The sequence below is a fragment of the Falco biarmicus genome, chromosome 3 (genome assembly GCF_023638135.1).
Source record: "Falco biarmicus isolate bFalBia1 chromosome 3, bFalBia1.pri, whole genome shotgun sequence".
In the NCBI taxonomy this organism is placed as follows: domain Eukaryota; kingdom Metazoa; phylum Chordata; class Aves; order Falconiformes; family Falconidae; genus Falco; species Falco biarmicus.
Window position 1 is genome coordinate 30,895,442 of NC_079290.1, and position 26,375 is coordinate 30,921,816.

Sequence of the window (26,375 nt, forward strand, 5' to 3'; positions counted from 1 at the left end):
ACTTTCTGGACCTCGGCAGGAACCCACACAGTGCCTCCAGCAGCGATCACACCACCAACAGCTGCCCCAAAGGGAGAGGTTGGGTTTACCCAGGCCAGCCCCAGCACTCCGCTGCCAGAGTTTTGCCAATGCAAGATGCTCCTAAATTATTAAACGAGAAGAGGGGACCACCTTGTTTAAAGGCCTTGTACTTTTAGGCCATTATGCCATTTGCCATGGAGGCCAAGGGCGAGGGACTTAACCAGGGAGGAGAACCGGAGGCAAGGACAGTGAAGATGCACCCAAGGTGGCAGGATCAGGCTTTGGAAAGGGCTTCAAAGCCATTAGCTACACTGTGGCTTCAGCAGGAAAGATACCAAAACTGCCAAATAAAAGAGAAGATAAAAAGCAGGAGCAGGGTAGTGCCTTGCACACAGCTGCCATCCCTCAAGAATTCAAAGACAGCAACTCAATGCTCAAAAAGCAAGAACTTACATATAATACACTTGGGCTCTTTATCTCTCCTTCAGATTGGGGAGCCTTTAGGGTTCTGTTTCAGTTTTCCTCCCAAACCACTTACTGCATAATGGCATCTGACATTTTGATGTACTTCATATTACTCCGGGGAGGTGGAGCTTTAGAAAAACACCGAATATATCAAGAGCCAGCAGCACCGCTTTCATGGCCCTCTGCAGCCGGCTGCAATGCTCACAGCCTGCGAGGGGGTTCCCCCGCTGCAGCTGCCAGAGCAAATTAACTGTCCTGACTTCTTCGCCGAAGGGGAAAGCTGTGCAGTGTTACCAACCCAAAAGAAATTACAGCAGAACGTGAGAGGGGCAGAATCTGGTCGGGAAGGAAATTAATGACCGGCCGTGTCATTCACCCCTCACCCTTTTGTGGAAGCATCGCTGAAACAGCACACAGCCCTTGCGCCGGGGGATATTACAGCATCGTCCTGCCTGCCCGCGGACAGGCACCCAACCTCGCTTCGCATTAGGCAAACGGCACTATATTGCTACCCAAAAAGGAACGCACAGCACTGCCGGCAGTCTCTGTATGCACGGCCTCCAGCCAAACTCCTGCCTTCTCCACGGGCTGTTCTCATTCTTGGTTTCTCATCCAGTTTGTGCTTCCATACTCAGAGGCACGGTTTCAATCAGGTCTTCTGAAGAAAGCAACCCTTCTGCCCCACACCACACACACACACCCCTAAACATTTTTTGAATCTGCTCACCATATCCTCACATAATTTGATAAGGAAAAGAAAAAGTAGAAGCCTTGCAGAAGTCTTGTGAACTCAGAGATAGTGAATAAAGATCTTGCCATCACCCCCACCGCAGGACAGGCTGATAAATGAAGCCAGCCTGCAGCAGGCATCAGGGAATCCCACGGCAGAGCACACCTCCAGAAACTATGTCTCCTGGCTCACAGGCTGCCTATTTACAGTACTTCTGTACAACTCTTGCTAGGGACAGTTAGAGCGTTTCAGAAACACGTGCAGCATGTCTCTCATCCTACGCGGCAACAGCTTTGCATTGCAAACAGCGGCTCTAGCACTACATGTCAGCTACGTGGGTACCAGCAGGGCTGAAGGGCTTTACGGAGAAAGGCCCCGGAGGATACAGTGTCTCTGCACAATGATCAGCAGATGCCCTTTGTGCCACAGAAAGCACGGCATAAATAAGGTTATGGCAATGAGCAGTTTCTTCTCCATGCAACACAGTCTCCCTGTGATGTTCTCCACACCCATGTGCCTGCTCAGTTTGAATCATGAGCCTTCTGTCTGATTTCCTTCCACGATAAGGCTTTTAATAACTAACTGCATATACAACAAAGTAAATATTCAACCAGCTCAGAGCCAGATTGCAGATCAAATATCTTTAAATCTTTCTTCTTTCCCTTTTAAAAACAGAAACCTACACATGGCAGCCTGCAGGGGAGAAGATTGCTCGCTTAGCACTTCCCTCAACTCATAAGATAAATAAGCAACCACCAGTTTTGTGCTTTACAAAAAATAGGCAAGGCAGCTGCTCTGCAGCACACCCTGGTAACGTGCTGGTGAAGAGCTGGATGCCTGCTGAAGTCTGGCTCCTTTCCTGCACTTGCCTTTTAGCGCTGTCCTCCAACCCGGCACACTGGCGTGCCAGCATGGGCTACCCGAGCTGCCCCTGGCTGGGAGAGGAGGTGGGTGCCATCTCCTGCGTCCTTCCCCACCAAGCGGTAGGGCCGCATTCATACAGACTCAGACTACAGAAAAACTCTAGAGAGACTGTAGCTACAAAGCCCAGGCTCAAACAGAGGGAGGAAAGAGGGATCAAGAGACACATCCTCTTTCCTGGTTGTGGATCCCGCAAAAGCGGGTGCCAGCCCCAGTGTGGGATGTCCCTGGGAGGACCAGCCAGAAGCCAACGTCCACCCGTTTCTGCAAACCACTGGGGCTCACCAGGAGCACCTTCTGCAGGGCAAGGCAGTGGCTCATGGCAAGGGGGATAAACTCCCCTTCCCCATTACTGGGGTCATTTCACCTAAGGAGGGAGGGACACAGTCCTTATCCAAACGGGAAATGTTGGAGAGGGTTTGTGTCTAGCCTCAGCCTGACATTCAGCAAGTCACAACTTCATTGGTGTCCCCATGCCAAGCAAAACGATAGCCAGCACACTCTGCAAAGTGCTTTGAGACCACTGGAAAGTTACTTTATAGGTCCTCTCACGCAGGTGAGGAAACTTTTATTTACAAGAGCAGGCAAATCAGACCTGCGAATGGCACGTGTTTGGGGCTGAGCAGTCGTGCTCGATCTGGACCGGCACTTTGTTGCAGGCAGCAAATCCAGGATGGGAATGAAATCTTAAAGCTTCTCCTCTGTGAAGAGTTGAAACTTGAGAAAGAGGAAAAACCTAAAATTAACTCCACACCGCTTAAGCACAGCTTTGGCTGCCCAGCAAGTGTTAGTGGCTGCTGTGACTGTCCCCCTGCCTCTTACTCTGGTCGAGTAACACAGCTGGGTCTCACCAACAGCTCAGCTCTGGTAGCACCAGGCCCCAAACAATTTCCCCACAGGACAGGTAACAAGTGGCAGTCACTTACCTCCAAGTGTTTTATCAAGGTGCGAGCTCCTGTTTACGGGTTTCAAGTAAATTGTGCATTTGTGTCCACGTTAGTTGTATTGCTACATTTGCTGTCGGGCCCACAAGGATAAGGATTCCCTTAAAGGGTTTTGACTGTTATTTTTATTAGGAATTGTGTCGCAAAACCAACTAGCAGCACCTACAAACTGAATTTTTCCTCCTTGCCCTCAGCTTATAGGCAAACAGCAGAAACTGGCTGCCCTTCCCCTCCCCTCTGTACCTTTCCTGCTTTCCCCTGCAGCATGCTAGGGAAAGGGCAGCCAATTTTCTTTTGCAGCTGCTCCTCTGTGAATCCCTTGGGAAGCAGCCTCCATTTTCACACCAGGTGCAAGTGTTCCCTTATCTGTGGTTGCTCCCTGGGATGGAGGAGCTGCCCTCCCTCACAGTTGCAAGGGCTTTCATGCCTTCGCCTCAGCAGAGCGCATCGAAGCAGAGGCATTGCACTGCCCTTGCCTCGGCACAAGGAGAGGACAGAAAACGGCCACAGCACAGCTGCTGGCGAGCTCCCCACTTCACAGCCACTGACCACAGCGGCTCCCGCAGCCCCCACTAGCCCACCTTGTTCTTAGGACAAGCTGCATTGGAAATCCATTAAGCACTGGTCAAGGGAAAGGAGATCAATAGCATCTTCGATAGAATCAATGAATCTAGGTAAGCAGGGGACTTAAAGGTTTGGGGGAGGGTTTCTGAAAGCACTGAAGAGCTTCCATGAAGGCTGCATTGCACACTGCACTGTGAATTAGGCTCCACTTGACCCCAATCATATCCCTGGGAACAGCCCGTGCGCAGCCCAGGGACACGGCCATGGTCAAGCAGGCGGCTGAACCAGGCAAGTGTCATCTGGGGGCAGGCAGGCTCTGACGCAGCAGGGATTTAGACCATTTAGAGCTCTGTGGAGCATAAGCTGCACCTTACATCCACCCGCTAAAAAAAGCCACTGACAGCCGCTAGCAGCCAGCACAGCAAAGGCAGGCACAGCCTGGGAAACCCTTTTCGTCCCACCATGGCCTCTGCAACTCCCAGCACAAGCAGTTACTCAAATTCAAGAGGAAAATCCCACCTGCAGTGTTACCTTATTATTTGACCTTGGTTCAGCTACCTTCATGCCATTACACGTGAAATGTGCATAAAGCCAGCCCCAACTGCTTGGCTAACAACAAGCTAACAACTAACAGGAGTTCGCTTTAACCTGTACACACACTGCCTTCTCCCCACATCCCAAAACCCACAAAATGCAGCTCTTAACATCCAGGTAGCACCACTGTATGGGTCATGCACCCTGTACAGCGGGGGACTAATGCAAAGAGGAGCCTGGTGCAACTCTCCTGGAGCCACAGCAATGTCAAGGGTGCTCCCGGTGCACAAGCACGGTACAGGTGGGATGGATTTGCACCCAGGGTCCCAGCACTGTCCTGCCTCCCTGTGAGATAGCAGAGGATGCTGCTTCTGTGAGAAACGGGAGGTTGGACCTCATCACCAGCTCTCTGGTTGGTGAAGGGAGGAAACTGCGTACAGCAAAGGAGCACACCAACAGCTCCAAACCTACTCAGGGCTTCTGTCGCGTTGTCTTGAACCAGTTGTTTCTCTGTGACTCATCTCCCCTTCTCCTTTATCTGCCCTTTTTTCTTCCAAATGCGTTAGAGAAGGCAGGTCCAGGCATTTGTGAGAAGTGAAGCAACAAAGGAGCCCTTATCTCAGCACGATGCAGGGCTGTTTCCCCAAGAGCCCGGGTGTTGCCTTGCAGAGGCGTTGCAGCCCGGCGGGAGAAGCACCGCTCCCTGCTCCCGCAGCCTCCCTGCCCACAAGCCGGGCAACGCCTGCACCGGACACACTGCTTCTCCAGGGCAGACACGAGTGCCGAACGCCAAGGCAAATACCCATCCCGGTTTGCTTGGTGGTTGCTTGCTCCAAGCACCACATCCTCCCTCCGGCTTCTGGATGGTCGGAAGCATGGTCAGCGTTACAAGCCACGCCAGGAGGGTTACAGCTACTGCACCAGCCAGAATATTCCTCTGCCTGCATTAAACTGCTTTGGGCATTAAGGACAAACACATCCAGGTGAGGAAAGTCCTCCTCCCACTACCATAAGCTGTCCTAGTACCAACACCAACATATGTGCTATTTTAGTCGTAGGCTGACTCACAAGTGGGGCATGATGTGCTGGGGGTCACGTGCCACCTGGGACCCAAGCATCCCAAACACAGCAGGCTACACCAAGACATCTGGCACACGAACTCCAGGCTGGAGCAAATCAAATGATTGTGCTATGCTAGCAATGCCAAATCAAACTGACGTCAGCACTTCTGCTAGAAAACATAAAAATATTTACGAGGTTGGATACTAGTTCTCCCACCTAGAAAGAAATACTGTATGGGTGAGAACGCGTGGCAGAGCAAAGGGATGGCAACAAGGGGAGGGAAACATCCTTCTGTGGGAAAACCTCAGTGCAAATCAAGAAAATACCAACAACTTTTAGAATCTTTTCCTCCGTCTTTCCAAAACGATAAAAATATAAGCTTTCTCTTACTGTTTTTTTTTGGGGGGTGGGATGGGGTGGGGGTATGGGGGACAGACACATAACAACACAGGGGGGAACCAATAGAACTGGAATAAAGAATCAAGTTACCAAAAGTTTATAGACATAAAGCAGCACTTTAGGATCCAACTTACATGAGGCAGAAACACGCCCTGGCAGCAAAGGCGGCTAACAGAATCCCCAGCTGCATGGGGGAACGTACTGTCAGCAGGTCAAGGGAGGTGATCCAGAGATCCTTCCCTGTGCTCAGCACTGGTGAGGCCACACCTGGAGTGCTGGGTCCCAGTTCTGGGCTTCCCAGTAGAAGAGAGACATGGACATACTGGAGAGAATCCAATGAAGGGCCGCAAGGCTGGTTAAGGGACTGGAGCATGTCTCCTACAAGGAAAGCTGGGAGAAGTGGGAATATATTCAGCTTGGAGAAGAGTAGACTCGAGGGGGACCTCACTGATGTGTACAAATACCTGAAGGGAGAGTGCAAAGGGGACAGAACCAGGCTCTTCTCAGTGATGCCCCGTGACAGGACCACAGGCAGTGGGCACACACTGAAACATGTTCCCTCTGAATGCCAGGAAACACTTTTTCACTGTGAGGGTGACCAAGCGCTGGCACAGGCTGCTCATGGAGGCTGTGGAGTCTCCACCCTTGGAGATATTCAAAAGCCACCTGGGTGTCCGGCTCTAGGTGGCCCTGCTCAAGCAGGGGCTTGGACCAGATGACCTCCAGAGCCTCAGCCATCCTGTGACTCCACACAGGTGAACAGAGAGGCATGTTTTTCATTCCCCTCCTACTTTACACAAGCAGAGTGAAAACAAGAGAACAGCTCACAGATTTTTCTACAGCCAAGGAGTCAGGTCAGTCCTGGCCTCATGTCAGTGGTATGATGCCCACAGGATGGAGGAGCAGAAGAAACCTTGCGTGGCCTTGTTGCTCCCTTGCTACCGCAAGGCAACCACATTATATACATTCTGTAGACCAACAAAGCTCCCTGTTAACCCTGCTTAGGCTGCCACTGCATGCTGTAATGCACAGTATCAGCCTCAAAATGGACAGAGGTGGGAGCTGGCCTTGGGCACTCGTCACCTGTATGCCAGGCGCTGACACTTGCGCAAGCGGGAGGACGACTACACGCAGCTCCAACACTCTTCTGACACAACCGAAACAGCTTCTCAACACGGGTACCGCCAAAGAGCACCGGATCCAAGACAGAAACTGCAGATAAAGCTTCCCGGGTGGCAGCTTCAGCGCCAGGTATTTATTGCTGAGCCCCACCTACACAACCAAAGCCGGGTGACACGCACAAGACATGCTGATGCTTGCCACTACAGACTGCAGTCTCTGTACTCGCTCTACTAACCAACTGCAAACTTCACCTGAACCCGTCTGCACCCCGGGGTGATCCTCCTCATACCCCCTCGCCAGCTCTGAGCTCCCCAGCCCACCCGGGTGGGGGCTGCGGGGGCACAGCCGTGCAGCAGAAGAGCACCCAGCAGTTCCGAAGAGCAGCTGTACAGCAGCCAGCAGTGCTGAGCACCCTGCTCCAGGGCAGATGGGCACAGGGCGTTTCAGACCCAGCATGGTTCCTTCTCCACGTATGGTTTTGGGACAGCACAGAAGCTACTAGTCTCCAAAATGACACTAAAGGAGCCTCTGGCACTTACAGCGGCTAAGGATCACACACTGCATTTTTCAGCATTAGTTTGCACATGCTGACCAGCAACAGGTGGTTGCTGTTTTTCCTTCCCAAATTATCCCTGTCCCTTGGAACAAAGGGTGACCGGGACCATGTTAGTGTTGCACTCATCCGCCACTCACGACACGCTGTCATCACCTGTAAGCCTGAAGACACTGGCTTCCACTATGCAGCACAAGGGGCTGCTTTGCTTTAGGCATGAGCAGAACTGCACTGCGCACATTTGAATCATGTTAAATATTTCCTGCAACAAGTAAAATGGGTTTATTCACAAAGGAGTTTTGCTTGGGCTTACCACACTTAGCTTCCGTTAAGGGAGGTAACAACCCTTTCCATTATGTGCACTACAAACACTAGGAAGCAAGTATCCCAGAGGGTAACTTTCCTCTGCTTCCAAAAATCACATGTGAGAGGAGCTATATCCATCACTAAAAGCCAAAAGAGAACTGGATTAAAAATGGGCTTTTTCATGTGTTCCTCCTTTTGTATGCTACTGTTTCGGTGCTGTTAAAAATATTACACAACTCTCGTTTAAAAGCTAGGTTGGTCCTTCCAACCTTTAAGAGTCTACTCAAAATGCCAAGTTATTTATATATAATAAAGGTCAGATCAGATGCATACAATGAGTAATACTATTACAGGTGACTTTTTTTTTTTTTTTTCCTCCCCCAATGGTAACTTTCAGCTTCAGAAGAAAAGCCTCAGAGCAGACTCAAGCCGTCTAAGGCCAGTTCTCACTGAAGGTGGTTGCCTTTACCTCTGCACCTGGCAGTAAGCTCCACAGCACTTCACATGCTTGCAACAGACTGAGAGGCCAGGTCCTCCCCTCCAGACACCGTTGGCTTTCTACTAGCACGCTCATTTTCTCAGTGTAGCAGTTAGCTCTGCTGTCTTCCATATTCCCAGCACTCCTGTACGTATCACACAACACACCCTAACACCGCAGCAGTGCTCACATCATCCCTGGCAGACAGGAGGGGTAGGCTCGGCCCTCAGTTATCCATCTTATCTTCCAGGGTAATACCCTGATAAAGCAAGTATGAAGCAAGTCAGGTGGGGAAGGAAAGAAACAAAGAAAGTGACCGTACCTATATATCTATACATACAGAAGCAGGTGTCCCAGCTCATTTTGGAGCTGTCATTCTGGAGGGGCTGCACATACCTGGACTGGGGCAAACAGGTACCAGAAGGAACCAAGTGCTATTTCAAGCAGACCAAGTAGGTCCCCTTCCTTCACTGTTGGACAGCTGATGTTATGCAAACCCATTACAAGCTCACAGGTTAGAAGTGCTCAACAGCAGCACCTGGCTCTATAAAAAGCAGCCCTCAAAGCCCTAACGCTTACTACAACACAGACTATGATTAAATTTGCATACAGGCAAAAGCTTTTGGAGAGAAAAATCTATATAGTAAATCCAGCCAGAAGCTAAAATGAATTGCTATCAAGTCACTCATGCCTGTAATACAGCTGACCATCAGCAAAACTGGCTACCTAAGGAAGGTCAACAGACACTCCTGAAGACCTGACTCTTGAAGATGTAAGCCCTTGAACTTATTCACATTATACCTCAGAACAGCTGAATAAAATGACCCCTTGCTTTCTGCCTGAACACCGCTTAGGCTGGGGGTATCATCTTGTGTAAAAGGATTTCTAAAGGAGGTTTCTTTTAGATACGTTCTCACCATTTAATCCAGTTCCCCTCCCTACAACTGAGAACGTCCCTGGACAGATGGGGTGGCATTAGGTCTCTTTGTACCACCTTAGGTTTGGCGGCTGCTGCTGTTATCCGGTAGCTTTTTATGCTTGCAGAAATTAATCTGAGACAGTGTTTCTTAAAATACCAGTATCTAGTATTACTACCAGTTACTTGTATCAAGTTAACTGGAAATCTTGTAAATTTAAAACTTCATCACAATAGGATTATTCCACTTGGTGCATCTAACTGTTGTTTAGCCTGCCTAAGTGACCCTGAAATGCCTCCTGCTTCCCAGCAGATTATTTCACTGTGAATTCAATCCATTCACATCGGCAGTTTTTTATCCCAAATGCGTTCAAATGCAATTGAAGCATTTTGATTTTTAGTCTGGGCACAGGTAGTAATTCAGATGATTAGAAAGTAATTTAGAAAGCGATGAATCTCTGCTGCAAAGACTGAGGTTCAGATTTGTTATTCCTGATTGAGCTTCAGAATATTTTCAGACGCACGCAGTACAGCAGAGCTGTCTGTCACTGTGCAGCAGACCCAGCGTTGCTGCGCTGCGCTCCCCGGCAGCTCCGAACTCGATCACAGCAAAGGAACAGAGCAGAGATTCTTTGAGGCAAGAGTGCCGGCTACCCGATGAGTCACGGGAGCCAGCACTGGCAAGAGACCGACCGCAAGCACAAACAAGGCGCTCAGATTTCACCAAATGAAAGGCAGTAAACAGCCAAGAGACTTTAATATTTACTACAATAATTTGCTACGGGGAGGGAAATCAGTACTCCCGACTTTTCCAGCTCTATCTGCTAACAGAACCAGGCACTCTTCTATCTGTTCAGTGAAATTACAGGAAAATACAAAAATACGATTCATAATCTGCTTCTACTTAAGCATTAACCAGCAACTATGATAACCACTGTTTCATCTGCATGAAGAGATTAGCTAAAGTATATCGCCCAGAGGGAAAGCCCCACATAAATACAAGGTTTCTGCATGTCATTTTCATAATCTGCCTGTTCGAGAAGAGACCTTAAAAGCCCTGCTGGAAACTCAACACTCATTAATCCACTCACCCATTTTGTTAAACTTTACTTAAATGGAGTAATAACGCTCAACCCTCACAGATTACTCATTAGCTACAGGAAGTTCAGCTGCATCAAACCTGAAAGGAAAACAGTCTGATTTATCTTAAGCTAACAACGGCAGTTTAGGTGCACAGGCTAAAATTACTAGGCCTCAATTAAAACATTCAGAAGAGAGACTTTTACCTTTCCTTTAGTATTTCCAGCAAATGAACACTGAAGTACCAGTGAAGAGTTGCAAAATTAACTTGGCTAAAGCCAGTAAGTACTTATATCTCCAATATGGCATCTTCTATAAGGCAGAAGCTGACTGCCCAGTCTTGCAAGAGATACACTGCAGGCACTGCTGCTGCTTTCATCCCGTCAGATTTGGAAAGCTTATCATCAAGAAAGAGCAGGTTAAATCTACCATAAGCAAAACCAGAACATACAATATACAGGGACCAACTGTATTTAATCACTATTTTAAGATCTTAAGAGTGCAGAAGCTCTGGGAAAAGCATTAGGTAACTCTCCAGTTTGATACTACAAGCAATCTGATCCCCACTGACGATTCCATAGGGCCCAGAGCGGAGACCCCGGCACTGGGACTGGGCTGCTCAGCACCGTCCTGCACATGAAAGGTCCTCCAGCCTCTCCCAGTGCCTCAACTGGCACTGGCCCAACAAATCCCAAACTTTGCAACAGACTTGGTCATCCTGGTTTTAAACAGTTCCTCAAGTGCATGAGTGGCTTCTAAATTCATAACTACATTTATTTCCATTTTTGGCAATTTTCCATATTGCCAGTTTATTAATCCCTCCTGATAGCAAATAAACTTGCTGCTAAAACACTTGTCAAGATACAACAGTCACCCTATTTTCTGTCACCCTTGAAGGCCCAGTTAAAGAAAATTAAACACATAGGCTTGAAGCTACACCATATATTTGTAAATAAAATAATTTGACAGAACAAGATTACAAAGTACGAAACGAGCCCTTTCAGGAATTTTTAAGTACAAGAGAAGTTGATGTTAAGTCCATTTTGTAAAGTTTTAAACAAATACTACTGAGGGATAGGAGTATTACCATAAAATACTCTTATTTTTTTTTAATGCTTTCTCAAAAAGCTTGGACCATATACATCAATTTCAGATGAGAAATCCCACACGCACGCATTGGTTTGGTTACAGCTTCAGGGATCAGTGCAGCACAGTGCAAGTTTCATTCACAGATAAAAAGATATTTGAAGTAGGTACAAGAACATTCTGCAAAATACAGGATGCGATCTAGCTCTTGGCAACCCTCTTCCCACCTCTAAAAAGTGCTGAAAACTAAGCACAACATACAGAAACAGGGAAAAATACACAAGGACAAGTTAATATTTGACAACTTAATAAAGAGGAAACAATTGCATCCAGAAGAAAATTGTTAGTCATTAGAAGGTATATACAAGGGAAGTTTGTACTTTGATTCTGTAGAAAAATCCTGAAACATAAATACTAAGAGAGGTACAGAAAGTAAGCACTATTAACTGAAAGTGCCTTCTCAGAACAGCCCATTTTCCCCTGCTGCAGGTCACCATTCCCTCAATCAGCTGGTCTTTCAGTATATACAATTATTTATTGCTTATCTGGCAATTTTACAGAATCTTCCTGGTCCCTAATCTCTTATCAGAAAGCATTTTCCCCTTCTTATGTTTATTTCAAAGTAGATCAAATACTCTTCAGTGCTTTTTAAAAAAAGAATTTTTAGAATTGCCCAAGCTAAAAATATTAACAGAATTTTCACCTGAAGCAATGTCTTACAGACTATTAGAGTGCCTTCTTAAAGATGCTAAGTGCACCTTTAGCTACCAGAAATCTCAGAGGGCTACAGCTTTGAAGTGCTCCACTAATTTTTATATTTAAAAAAAAAAGACTGACATTTACAGCATACAGAATGGGAGACTAGTGCAATATGCAGCATTGATTGTTTATTTAATAAATATTTAACCCAATTATTGCCACCCAAGGCAAACAGTGCAGAAATTGTCACTTAGAGATACAAAAGTTTAACTTTTTTTTTTATAAAGTCAGTTGCTACTATAGCCATACAACTATTTCAGAGGGTTTTCTGCTTCAAATTTGACACAACCATTATAAAAATATAGAAACATAGTATCTGGAGGTTTAACATGTCTCTGCAAGTCTAACTTTTACATTTACATGCAAACATGACATTTCTGTATTCAAGAACTGATTTAAAATAAAAATGAATACTGTGGTAGAGACATTTTCTGCACTGACGATTTCATTCTAGTTCTTAAATACATCTTTCTTGGTCCTGGGTATACATTTAGACTGAAATAATTAGCATCTTACATTTATCCTGAGGTCAGCTGTGTAAAAAGAAAAGCCAATTTTATAAGGTTACTTGCAGGCTTTTTGTTCAAAACATGAGGTTATTTTTAAACAAGCTAATCAAACCCTTATGGGGGGGAACCCAACCCTCTCACCAATGTTTCAAGAAACAATTTAGTGTCATTTTTGGGAAATATTTCCAAAAACATATAGGCTATCACATCCAAATACTTTATCACCCAACTAAAATTTCAGTATGCATTTGCCGAACATGAAACTTAGAAACTGTTCTAAAAAGAAAACTTATAAATCCCCATGAAGAGTCACCCTAAGCTTCTTATCTCAAGATCCTGACCCGCAATGCAACTCCTGCAAGAACCAACCCGCTGAAGCCTGTGGGAATCCATGGAGTCTTTGGGTCTGCCTGCAGAGGGGAGGACATGTGATTCAGGTCTCCGTCACCCACCGCAGGGTACAGTTCTGACCTTGTCAAAGCTCCACTTTGAACACAGCAGTTATTTTCAATAGCACCAACAATCTCTCAGATACCAGCATCAGGCAAACACAGACAACACAGAATAGGTTTGTTTCTTCCTGAATCAGCACAACTGGTAGAAGGCACTGCTTGGCATAGGAAGTCATAAATAAGAGCAAAACAAGACAATTTCTAAGTTCTGTGACATTTCGATTTGCAAGTTATGTCACATTTCAACTTAATACATACCATGATTAGAAAAACAGGGTGTTCTAAGGGATTAACCAAAACATCACTGTTCCATGCATGCTTACGGTTTTTCTCCCTATATCCAAAAAACCCCACATAATGTATCAATATGAAGCATTAGGAAGTATGGGTTGTTAAATTAAGAAAGTACATTTTATTCTCCAACCTTCCACAAAAGTCTAACCTAGACGCAACTCAAGTATAAGAAGTTGGAAAATATTCTGATAACATTTTCAACAGTCTATCCCTGCAGAGGAATGAAAAAACTATTGTCTAGAGAATTCATAGATTGAGGCACATCGCAGTTGAAGCTATTCAGGCATATTTTATGGCTAGAACAGGATTTTTTTTGAGGAACCTCACTATAGACTTCCCCAAAAGCAGCTCCATATGGTTTGAAACACAAATTGCAACATGTGGAAAAAAAATATGTTTGGTCCTTAATCACTACTGTCTTCATCATCATCATCATCAGATACATCATTTAAAGATGATTTAGGTGAATGGCTGTAGGAGTCTGACCTAGTGGACTGACAAGCAGTCATCTCTCCGGTAGAAAGAAGATCATAGCAGAAGTCGCAAATTCGCACAGGCTTGGAAGACTGGCTCGGGAGAAGAAACCTCTTTTCAGAGCAAGGCCCACACACAACAAAGCCGCACTTGCGACAGTGGTGACGACGGTTGACAGGCGTAAATTTCGCTTTCTGACAGCGCATGCACACGGTGGCTTCCGAGTCCGGTACCCAGACAGCTGCATGTTCATTGCTAGGAGTCTTCCCGCTTTTGGAAAGCAAATCAGAAACACACTTATTTATGTGGTTCATCCACTCAGACTTCTCTGTAGCAGTGGCAGCATAAACCGCAAAAGACTTTGTTGGTGTCTTGATAAGCCACCCATTCCGTAAGTCTCCCTCATCCTGGATGGAATCAATAGTGACATTTTCCAGTGGGATTATGTGCTGTTTGTTGTACTTCTTCTTCTGGATGACAATGTTACCATAAACAAGAATGTCATTGAACAGGAAGAACTGCCTTGCTTTAGGCTTCTTCCTACACAGCTTTGTTAGTACTCCCTCTCCGATCAGAACACGACCAGGAATAGTCAGAGGTTGACCAGCTGCTCCAAAGCAGTTTTCCACTATACTTATTCTTCTAGTATTTGCCTCGCTGTTTGCCAAGCGATCCACCATCTTTCACAAGTATCCTAAAATTAGAAAGACAAGTTTGTTGTTAGAGCAGGACTGATTCAATAGCAGCCTTCCCTGAGGAAGGTACCAACCCCGCACTTCTTAAAATATCTAACAGAACCTGCTGGCTCAGTGGCATCAACTTGGGTTAGATTTAAAGAAGTCTTAACACCTAAGAATTTTTAGCAACTGAATAGTCTTTTTTTCGAAAGCAAAAATGTTCCATCCAGCTGACAGCTATCTTTACCACACAGACAGCACCTACAGCACTGCTCTTGAAAGCCTCTGGCAACAGACTAGAAGGCTTCCTTTCTAGTAAGGTTACTGTGTCCTGGTTTAATGCTCATGTTTCTCTGCCTATCCTCCTGAACTTACAGTCTGGATGGCAAAAGAAAGTATCGCCCATCATTCCAAATTCTAATACTGACAAACATCAACTTAACTGAGCTGCTTGGAGACCCATGTTCATGTTAACACAACAAATAAAAATGATATAATTGATGTTCACATAGGAAACCGCCATGCCCGAGCTCAGTACTGCTCTTTTTGCAGTACGTAGACATTAAATCATGGGCCAAAACTATGACTCTACCTGCCAGAAACATTTTGTACAGGCCACAGCTTGCACCCACCAGCACCTGCTTTCATGGCAAACTTGAGCAAAGAACAGGGAGTGAGTCACAGCTGGTGGCCTATCGCCTGCTCACTGTTGCCTTCTTTTTGCAGGGGTCCCACAGTCCCTCCCTCCTCACCTACTGGAACCACATTGCAGCATCAGGATCAGGTGACGTACACAAGCAGACCAGCACAGAGGATAAGCCACACAGCTTGCAACTGCTCCTGAGAAAGACTTTGTGACCTGCACTGGCTTAAAGTTTAGGCAAGAAGACTTCGTATTTCAGGAAGTGCTGATGAACTGAGTACGTATGTTCCAGCTACCACTTAAAACCACCCCTCATCCTTCCCCAAGCAGCAAAGAAGATTTTCTCTTGAAAGGGTAAGGTTCCTAAGGCATCCAACGGGGAACTGAAAATAAGAAGCCTCTATAGTGATTCATACGTCACCAAACCGCTCTGTAGCCTACCTTTTACCCTAGAGCTTCCCAGGCAGAAGTCAGGCAAAGGAAACTTCTGCCAGTCTGATCCAGATCTGCTCCCCTCAAGCTCCTCCTGAGTACAGCAGCCATGAACCTGAACTGTGTGCTTGACGACAGCGAGAAAGCTGGCAGAGGCGAGTACTAAGGACAGACCTGTCTCTCAGCGGGCAGAAGACCGCTCTCCTGTGCCTTCCTTTCCAGCTACCACAGGGCTGACGCTCACAACACCCTTTGGTACAAGTACAGCTTTGAACAGGCCTGAAGGAGGGCAGAATAGCCAACACTCCAGCGCCTGCTACCTGTGCTTCCCAACACGATCCCCGTTTGGGAACTCCTCTACATTCACCTACCTTTTCTTTTAGGTCTACGCTGCCTGCCATCCATAGAGCACCAGCTGTAACAGAGATGAAACTGGGCTGAAACAAGGCTCAGACTTGATGCTGCTCAGACTCTCACTCTGCCACAACCTGATCCAGTCAATCTTCTTCCCATGACTCAAAGCCCAGATCCTTGCTTACAAAATAGGGATGAAACTTCTTGATAGAAGCATGGTGGCAGAGAAACCTCTCATCAGGCCTCATCTAAATAAGTATGTTACCTATCATTATACAAATCCACACGGCCAATGTTAAGTGTGATTAAAAAATAACCTATAAGTTACTACTTTGAGAGTTTAATTAGTTCCACAAGCAGGCTTGCTCAGACATAACTAAACCGACCTTTTTTTAAGTTCTGCACAAACATCACCTTGTATCGAAGTCTGACAGAGAAGACAGAAGTATCTATTAAAGATATTACTCAGCATTACTTTTGAATTGTCTTTGCGTGCCTTACAGCATTAGTTACAGCATGCAAGTATTGTGTTAACCAGTTTTATGGTTAATGGAATTATAAAGCCACCAAATCTGAGTTTATTTTGATCTGCAGAAGGCCAAGACAAAACACAAACTGCCTTATAAAAAGTATTCAAAAGATTTAACTGTGCTGCATCAAGGCACACAAGCAAGTACACCTATGCTATTTCTACCAGGTATCAAAGAAAAAAAGGCTGACCTCCTCCGTTACCCTGGCCAGTGGCTTCCGATTTGATCAGTTAGAAAGTGTAAAGCTTTAAGTCATCTTTGCTGTGAAGCAAACATTTCTTTCTGTTCTTCTGTGATGGGTTGACCCTGGGTGGATGCCAGGTGCCCACCAAAGCTGCTCTATCACTTCCCCTCCTCAGCTGGACAGGGGAGGGAAAACAGACTCAACTTGGGGGGAAATTAACCTAATTTGTTACCATCAAATCAGAGTAGGGTAACAAGGAAATAGGAACAAATCTTAAAACACTTTGACCCCCACCCTCCCTCTTTCTGTGCACAACTTCACTCCCAATCTTTTCTACCTCCTCCCCACCAGCAGGCACAGGGGGACAAGGAATGGGGGTTGCAGTCAGTTCATTGCACATTGTCTCTGCTGCTCCCTCCCCCTCAGGGGGAGGCTCCTCACACTCTGCCCCTGCTCCAGCCTGGGGTCTCTCCCATGAGAGACAGTCCTCCACAAACTTCTCCAACGTGGGTCCTTCCCACGGGCTGCAGTTCTCCATGAACTGCTCCAGTGTGGGTTCCTCCCACGGGGTGCCATCCTTCAGGAACAGACTGCTCCAACGTTGGTCCCTCACAGGGTCACAAGCCCAGCCAGCAAACCTGCCCCAGCCTGGGCTCCTCCCTCCACAGGTCTTGTCAGGACCCTGCTCCAGCACAGGCTTCCCACAGGGTCACAGCCTCCTTAACGCACCGACCTGCTCCAGCATGGGGTCCTCCATGGGCTGCAGGTGGATATCTGCTCCACTGTGGACCTCCACGGGCTGCAGGGGCACAGCCTGCCACACCGGGGGCTTCAACATGGGCTGCAGGGGAACCTCTGCTCTGGCTCCTGGAGCACCCCCTGCACCTCCTGCACTGACCTGGGTGTCTGCAGGGCTGTTGCCCTCACGTATTCTCACTCCTCTCTGGCTGCAGTTGCCGTTGTGCAGGTTTCACACATACCCCCTTCTTAAATATGTTATCCCAGAGGCACTACCACCTCTGCTGATGGGCTCAGCCTTGGCCAGTGATGGGTCCATCTTGGAGCCAGCTGGCATTGGGTCTATCGGGCACAGGGGAAGCTTCTGGCAGCTTCTCGCCCTGCTACCAAAACATTGCCACACAAACCCAATACATCTTCAATCAGAATAACCATCACTACCTTCTTTGTTAAGCTGAGGACTGAAATACTTGTCAGTCATCTCTACAGGGAAGATGGGGAGTCCAAGTGGAAGGAGGAAAAAACCCCCACCAATAAAAAAAAAAAAACCAACTGTTATTTCCATCTCCTTCATCAGCTCTACTTTTCTGAACCATGACTCTTGTCAAAGTTCTCAAAGCTTTGTCGATCATTCCCTTTAAGAGAGGCCCACAAGCAGACGTTGTAGTAAATCCCTAAATCCTCCTGCAACAACAAAACTTAGCTGATACAATTCAGCCTTGTTTCCTTCTGTAGCGATACCAACTTATGTTATCTGCCCCCACCCTGTTCCCTTGTGCCATCACAAAAGCTACACAGCAAATCAGATCAGGGCTGATCAAGTTAAGAACAAATCAGAGTGCTTTAGGGCTCAGGTTTGCTGGTTAGCTGCAGGGGAAGAACGGGAAGGGAGGCAGGTGCTTAGACAGTGCCCTGCACAGAAAGTGCATTGGTTTAAACTGATCAGTAAACAGAGGTATTACAGCTTTGCAGTTTTTTTCTCTCAGGGAACAGCAGAAGACTCAAGTTGCATCAACACGATTCATTTTTTTTTTAATGCTATTACTATATAGGCATATCCAAAAATACACCTTTCAACAGACACCTTATTTCCTTCAAGCATTCCAAGCACCAATACTAACTTATACACATGGGGACACACAATAACCACCCTTTACATGTTTTACTAAGCATGAAGATCTAACCTTTTTTTTTTATTATTTTCCTCCTTTTTTACATATATACCAACTAACTACTACCACATGGCAAGGAGGCACAACACTGGCAATTGGGAGTGAGATTTTTGGGTGATTAGTTTTACTTCTACTACAGCCTTGTCTAATGCAGAGGTGCCACTCTGCAGAAATGCTTTTGGCTTGCCCCAGCTATTATCTATCTACCAAGGAGAAAGTCCTAAGGAAGGAACGCAAAAGATAAGCCAGGAAATTTTAGTTGTGTATTTGTTGTCATCCTAGGCTCAAAAACCAAATTCAGGCATCTGACTGCCAAAGCCCAAGATTTGTAATGAGGGTTAATTGCCATTAACTGCCAAATAACCATTCCCATCTAACAACACACTAGCAATAAACAGCCTTTGCAAGTGCCAAAGTAGACCAACAGCTGCTTCGGACTTCAAAAACATGGACTCAGTCACAGGGTCAGTCTAAAGTTATTTAGTAATCCCCATGTTCCCTATGAAGTGGAGAAGGAAATAAGTCAAAAGAGCGCAAAGTGGACTGGCAAAGAGAATACACTTTTCTGCAGGTACAAATCAATGTGCTACTTCTAAACTTACACTTTTATACACACTATCTGCAAATTACAACAATTTAGATGCTTTAGCTAGTCTGCAAGGGGGAACACCCACTCTCTCACACACACACCCCAGCCCCCAAAAAACCCCACAGTCACACTGACAGGTTTCAGCAAAGCTCATGGTGTGAAGTTACAGCAACCTGCAGGAAAGCACTCACTGCTCCACAACTCCAGTTCAGCCTCTCTGCACTCCCTGCCAATACACAGCAAACTCTGTTCAAGGTCACCATGAAAGCTTTCAAAATACAAGTCACTGGGAGAAGAAAACAGTGGGAGAAAAGGCTAAAGGTTTTAATTAACTGTTCTCTAGGATGACCTAAGAGAAAACAACTCCAACCAGGATCACTTAATAATCATTATGGCTTGAAACCAAGACACATGACTCCAGAACTTGTGCTGAAGACCGCACTTTCAGCTTGTTGTGAAAATCATTACTGACTGGATTTAAAGCAAGAATTCAGGGCAAGTTAAGGACTATTAGGACAAGATAATCTCATCTCTTCTAGATTGAAACTTTCATCTATAAAGTTCTACAAATTCTCCTCTAGCAGCCTCAATTAAGGTAGCAAAAACCACAGACTGCTGCTGGATTATTCCACCTTTCCAGGACATGAATTTTATTTTCCGACACTAATAGATTAGATTTTTAAAGAAGTAAGCACTCTGTCATTTTTCTCATAAATTTTTAGAGAACTAAAAATTAAAAATCCATTTGAAATCCTATGCATGCTAATGCTTATTCACCTTCACTAGCCTTTTCTGAGAAAGGAAGGCAATTCAGAAACGGTAATGAGAAACTACCTGGGAAGTATCATGATTACAAATAATAAAGAAACATGGGAAAAACAGACCAGAATACAACAGAGAAGCCATCCCCCAAGTCACAAGAGCTAAAGTTAGGAAAAGTGCACCTCTACTCAAGAGCACACAGACCAAGGAGATGTTAAATTAAAACACTGCCTGTACACATAAAGGAACTTTTAACGCCAAGATGTCACGGTCCAAAAACTATGCAAGGTTATCAATTACCAGTCTTTAAAAATTACAATAATCTCTTCTTAAAGCATATTCAGATATATTGTAAAAGATAAGAGATCATGCCCTGGAACTGGGTGGCAATATCCTCCTCTCTGCCAGCTAAAACTTTCTTGAAGTTTCTACTGTTGGCTACTGTAATAAGCAGATACTGGATTACTGTCCTCAAGATGCAGGATCTCAAGACCTTATCAAGCAAAGCAATTCCCAAGTGATGGCAAACTGTCGAAAACATACCTCGAATCTTCCCTAAAGCACATGAGGAATAAACCAGAACCATGGGCTTCAACATGACGGGCTAGACAGCTCCACTTGAGGGAAAAGTGGGAGCATCTTATACATAGTCTCGGTTTACGGATGCTATTAAATCAAAAAACCTCTAAACCTACTGTTCAGACTTTTAGCACATTCGACTTGTTTCACATTTTTTGCACACAAACTCCCAAAGGTCCCCAGGCCCTTATGCAAGGATGACTATTTGTCTATAAGGACCATCAATCCATCACATTAGGTTCATTTTCTGTGTCCAGACTGCAGTGTAGTACCAGCTGCTAATCAAAACTTCACAAAAATAAATAGATGACCCTTTAAGAAAAATTAGCTACATAGAGCTACACCACAAGCACAGTTCAGCAGCCTTTTCGAATACATAGATCTCAACTCTCAAAATGCTGCAATACCTTCAGTTTGTCCTCCTTCTCTCACACATGCTCTCAGTAAGCCCATTTCACAATGAAGACCCTGGGCAAAGGCTTTCATCTCCATAGCATAATACACTACTTAAAGATGACAAAATATTTCTTGATACAGAAAGCCCCATCTCCTTTACCATATGCAGAACAGTCTTTGACACCAAGTTATTTCTACTTTTACTCACAAGATGCTTCTACAGAAATAAAAATTCTGAACGTACCAAGATCATCTTGCTCCCCTATTCCATTCCAGTTTTGCATTTGTATCCTGTTGGAGAGAACAGTCATCTTCAAAGTGAGCAAACTTAGATATTACTGAAGCCTTTGAGGAACCAAGTTACCCACTTAGCGAAAACAGAACCCATGTTGAAGTAGTAACATATTTACTACTTTTATTAACATTCCAGGCTACAGCAGCAGAAAAGTAATTTTTGGGGGACTGCTGTACACTGACAAGTCACTTCCCACATAATTGTTTCTTTCTGCCACTGTATCCCAGTGACCAAACCAACCACCTGCCAGGACTCAGTGCTTCTACAGGTCTTACGTAAAATAGAAGAACGTTTGTTCTATATGCCAGCTCTGCTCTTGATTGAGGCCTGACTAAGCTGCACAGAATAGCTATAGCTGAAGACAGACATACTGAGCAACCCTGACTTACATAGCTACACCTAATTCAACGCTGCCAGAAAAAGCCTTCTACTATTACATTAGCAGTGTAGCAGCTCACATGATCACACAGAGCCGAACCACAAATAACACAAAGGTGCTGGAGGGGAGAAATGAGATGAAAAAAGCTATTATGGCATAGTGATGCAGACTGCATACAGCTCAGTGCAAAAACATTTCCTCACCCCAGCTCAGTGCATACTACCATCACGGCAAGCACACGTTTAGACTGCAGGACAGGGTATGCAAGAGAGGGATGCAACATCAATTCCCAAGTTTCTTCAGCAATACAGCAGAACCTGCAGTGCTCCATTACTTTCTGGCCTGGGCAAGAACAAGTCTTGTCCAGTACACAGTCCCTGCTAACAAGCATTAATTAATAAGCACATAATTTTTAGCATTCTTTTTCTTCAACAATCCTTCAAGGGAGGAAAATGCTACTGCCCTTGCCATAATTGCCAGTTCATTTATCATCATCTTTACAATTAGCAATTAGGCTGTTAACAACATTTCACACATTGCATTAATACAAAGCAGGCAATCTAGATTTCTCAGAGCCATGGTATCAAGATGCAGGCAGCTCATCCATTACTACATATATTCACAGTTAAGGTGACAGCTTTAAAGAAAAAATATTTAAGCTGCTGGAAAAAGTACAAGAGCTCAAAACCAACCACACAGAGGTCCATCCAGTCCTAAAGCAGCAGCAGCAGATTCTGGATGTTTCCAAGCCATATTCAGTAACACAAGTCCAATAAAAAACAAAAAACAAAACCCACATCACTAACCACAGTATCTGATCACACCAGTGGAATGGATGAAGTGAGATGTAGATATTGTTGCAGTGAAGCTAATGCAGAGAATAGCAAAGAGAAGACTCAGAAACGTTGGCATACAAAAGAAATAGAATAAAGAAAGAAAAGGTAGAAATAGCAGGTCTAAATGAAAGCACATTATACCTTACAACCCAATTAACTTCTAAATAATTATCCAGTTGTCATACAGAGCCCTTGTTCTCACACCTGCATCTGAACATACAGACAACATCAGCAACCATGTTTCACCAGATACATTCAAACTAACCCATTTTCCTTCTTGCCCAAGGGTAACACAGTTTCATAATAAGAGTTTCTGTTCAGAGTCACTTAATAAAAGGCAAAAAAGTTAAAGGTTTTATCCTGTCTGACTCCACAACTCGAAGGGTCTGAATAAAACAGATTTAAAACAGAATTGAATCTTGTTTTTATTATACTTAATCAGACAAGTTAAACGTACATGAAAGGTACAGAAGATCAATTACAAGACAGAAACAAGTAAACTGTAAACCTAAGACAGACAAAACTATCTGCAGACCAGATATCTAATGTGCATTAAATAACTGGTTTGTAACACAACTCATCTTTTGGATCTACAGAGGAAAACATCACACTGTCTCTAAACCAAGGGTTCATCAGGCAGAATCAGTCATTTAGTACATATACATATATTTTTTTGTAACAGGTTTCAAATAATTGGTATGTTATCACATCAGATTAATTCAGCTTTCCTCTTGCACTTTGCCTATGCAAGGAAGACATGCTAATTAGACTTACAGTTGAATAAACACAAGCAATTAAGTTACACAGAACCTTTACACGTCCCTCTGATTTAAAGCTATGTCTGAAATGGTAATATCGCTACTGTTTGTGAGCAAACTTTCAGCTATGAAGGTATCTCAATACTGTAATACAGTACTCTAATCTCTATTAATATTAGATGTATTGCTCTTCAGAGCAACACTTGACTTTCTCCACCACTGCCAAGTAAAACAGTGTAAATTTCTGAAGTGCAACCTGTTTAAGGAAGCCATCAATGTCTAATGCTTTGAAAATAGTTTTAGTGTGGAAAATTGCTGAAATAAACACATGCACAGCAGTTAGAAATTCTAAGTTTCTGATACAGAAGAGAAAGCAGCGTTAAGTTTTAAATCTTACTTTGGCTTCACTAGTTCCACCTCCTACACAGCCTCCTTCAATATATACAGAGAAGGATGATACCATTCGTTTGTCGTGAATGTTTCACTGTGTCATCTTCACTGGCAAAATTAAGCTTTTCTATGCACTTAGATCTGATTAGCTGTAATCAGAATCCAAACATTCACACACAAGTCAGCACTACCTGTCAAGGACCATAAAGGTAATAACAAGAGCTAGATTAAACATGATACAGAAATAGCAGCAAGAGGTATTTAATTAAACTTTATTTCTACCATTCAGTGTGTAAAATATTGAGGAAAACAAAGTTTGAAGTATCCATTAACCCATTAATGAATTAGTACTTCATTCTATATTTTATAGTTAAATACAACAATTAATTGAAAGTTTTAATATTGATTCTATATATCCATTGTTCACCGGTTGCTTCTTATGAAACAATAAAAAGACCAATTTGAACATAAAGTTAAGTGAAGTTAAAAGACATTTGACCCCAAAAATATGTTGAGAGGAGATAGAAGTATGATAAACACTTTCTAAAGGTCTTCATCACTGCTAAAAACTTGACACGTCAGTAACAACTAAATGCCTGTGCTGTGCTGGAGCTAGCTGTCCTGGGTACTATTTAAAACATAAGACAACATCTGTCAGTTAAAGAGAAATACAGTCTTCTAACAAGCAGTTCTCTAATAATTCTCCTCACAAAAGTATTCCCAAAGCTGTTGTATTTAGCAAATTGTCTTGCTATTGCTACTGTAACCAGCTGGTAAGGATGCAGAGGATAACCCTGATGGTATCTGAAAGACAGGAGTATCAACAACAACAAAAAGCAGCATCACGATACTGCAAAGAAATAACACGGACCAAGAGATTACAGAGACTATATTAAGGTAGAGATGACAGCAGGAAAGGAGGCAGTAAGATCCCTCTCTGAACTTCTTCAACACAATCTTTATCCAGGAGCACTTCTGAGTAATCTGGTTAATGGCTGCAGCATTCAGAAAGGTACCGGTAACGGGACAGAAACTTTTGACTTTATTTACAGACACACAAAAAATTACCTTTTCCTTAAGACAGTGTATGCTGTTGCCTCTTTGCACCATTTCTCACACCCTTATTAATTACTGGCATTTAATAAAGTCAAAAAAAGCAGCAAGCTGAAACATGGAAAAGGATGGTGGCAATACTGAGGCTGCTTTTGATTACTCCAAGGAAGCAAAGATGCTTGTGACATTTTCATCCCAATACTATAGAGAAAACAGTGTAAGCATCAATCAGTACTAGATTGGCAGGAAAGTGGAATGGATAATGTGTGGACCTCTCCCAAGTCTCATTTCTATGATTCTGAGGGCAATGTTTTCTACGTGAATGTGATTTTTCAATTCCCCACTGTGAAGACACTGCTTCCTGCATTGCACAAGCCTGTGGAGCAATGGCTGCAGTGTGGGGAAACACAGATGAGCTAACTCACTCCCTCACTCATATATCCAGTACAAACCACCAGTCTTAACCTTTCATTTGTCTCAACCTGTTGGCTGATGTTCTGGCATCAGCCACAGGCTCACAGAAACCATGCGGGAAATATGTTAACAGCAATCACGTTACTTCATACTGTAATATTCTGCCTTGAAATATTTTAGAAATCTTTAGATTATTTCTCAGTCCAGCATTTAGTCATGTCCAAATAAATCACAAAAGTAAATCCATGCATTTGTTTAGTCAGGTATCTTCATAAACCTATAATTACCATAGTAACCCAGGCAGATGTTTGGGTTTTGTTTTTAAATTGCTGCAAATGACTGTCACAAGTCCAGTCCTACTAAAACTCTTCTTGAAGGTAAAACATAGAAATCCCTGTTTTAACTGCCTAACAATTTACAATTTAGAAATTCTTTCAATACACTGCAGTTAATTTTAGTAAACTCTTGATTTCCAACTTATAAAGGACTGCCATTTCACTTTAATTGACCAGTTGTGCAAGAATTGCTCAGAGAATGTAAATGACTAAATGAACAAAAAAACCTTTATTATCAAACCTGCATGGCAAATGCATTAACTCTCCAAATTTGCAATAGCCATTATGCAATTAAGCTAGGAATGCCGAGAAAGGCCAACTGCATTTGGGGGATGGAGATAATTTCTAGGTAAAGCTTTCAAGATGTATGACATTATTATATTCCCCAGCCCACTCAGAAGCTAGTTTGGATACAAAAAGCTGTTTTTAGCAAAACACTATCTGTTTTGCCAAGTAGCATATGTATTAGCACAGCAAGAGCAGAGCAATGCTGTTTTATTGTCCAGGCTACCCTCCCTCACAGCCAGTACACTGCCTGAGCTGCTGTATCAAGGCAAAACCATCCAAGTCCTGACATTAGCTTCTCACGAGGTTTGGTATTTAACATAATAACCCTCAGCTGGAAAGAGGACACCAATTTAACCTGCTTGTAAACAGAAAGACTAGCTCCCACGTCCTGAATGAGTTGTAATGCTAACTAATCATAGAGGGGACCTGAGGAAAACAAAGTCATGGGGAAGCTGGCTGCCCCACCGGACAAGTCTGGCCAGTTTGCAGCCCGCCCTGCACGAAAGGCGAGAAGAACCACCTCAGCTGTAACGCCACGTGCCATAAATGCCAGCACCCCTGCTCCAAGCAAGAAACATGTGGCACCCATTAAACAGACACAGAAATACAGAACTGCTGAGTCCCAGAGCTGTTCCCACTACCTTCTCCCATTTGGCAGCAACAGAAAATACAGAAGACGAGAACCCAAACAGTATTGAAGGGTTCACACCACAGGGAAGCACCTGATCAGGAGAGCCTCGACCAACTGGAAGTGGTTGTATTCTGCCCTCAGCTTCACTGGAAAAAGTCCTTGAATGTCTCTTGGCGTAGAAGAAGCCTCACTGTGGAAGCCCAGGAGCAATACACATGTAAGAGATCCAGCTTGTTAATGAAATCAGCTGCTTATTACTACTATTTATAGT

General features: G+C 44.3%; 1 protein-coding gene across 4 annotated transcripts in view; it reads right to left on the reverse strand.

The window, feature by feature from the left end:
• Positions 1-11,022: 11,022 nt before the first annotated feature.
• The window catches only part of PLEKHF2 (pleckstrin homology and FYVE domain containing 2), a 33,789-nt gene continuing 18,436 nt past the window's right edge, over positions 11,023-26,375 (reverse strand). For 2 of the 4 annotated variants that reach the window (XM_056333876.1, XM_056333875.1), the window contains exon 2: positions 11,023-14,363. In XM_056333876.1, coding sequence (XP_056189851.1) covers positions 13,600-14,349 — 750 coding nt within the window. In that variant the 5' untranslated portion in view covers positions 14,350-14,363 and the 3' untranslated portion in view covers positions 11,023-13,599. Of the gene's footprint in view, positions 14,364-15,430; positions 15,760-15,792; positions 19,623-26,375 lie in introns of those variants that run through there. The other 2 variants (XM_056333878.1, XM_056333877.1) reach the window with 2 other exon arrangements.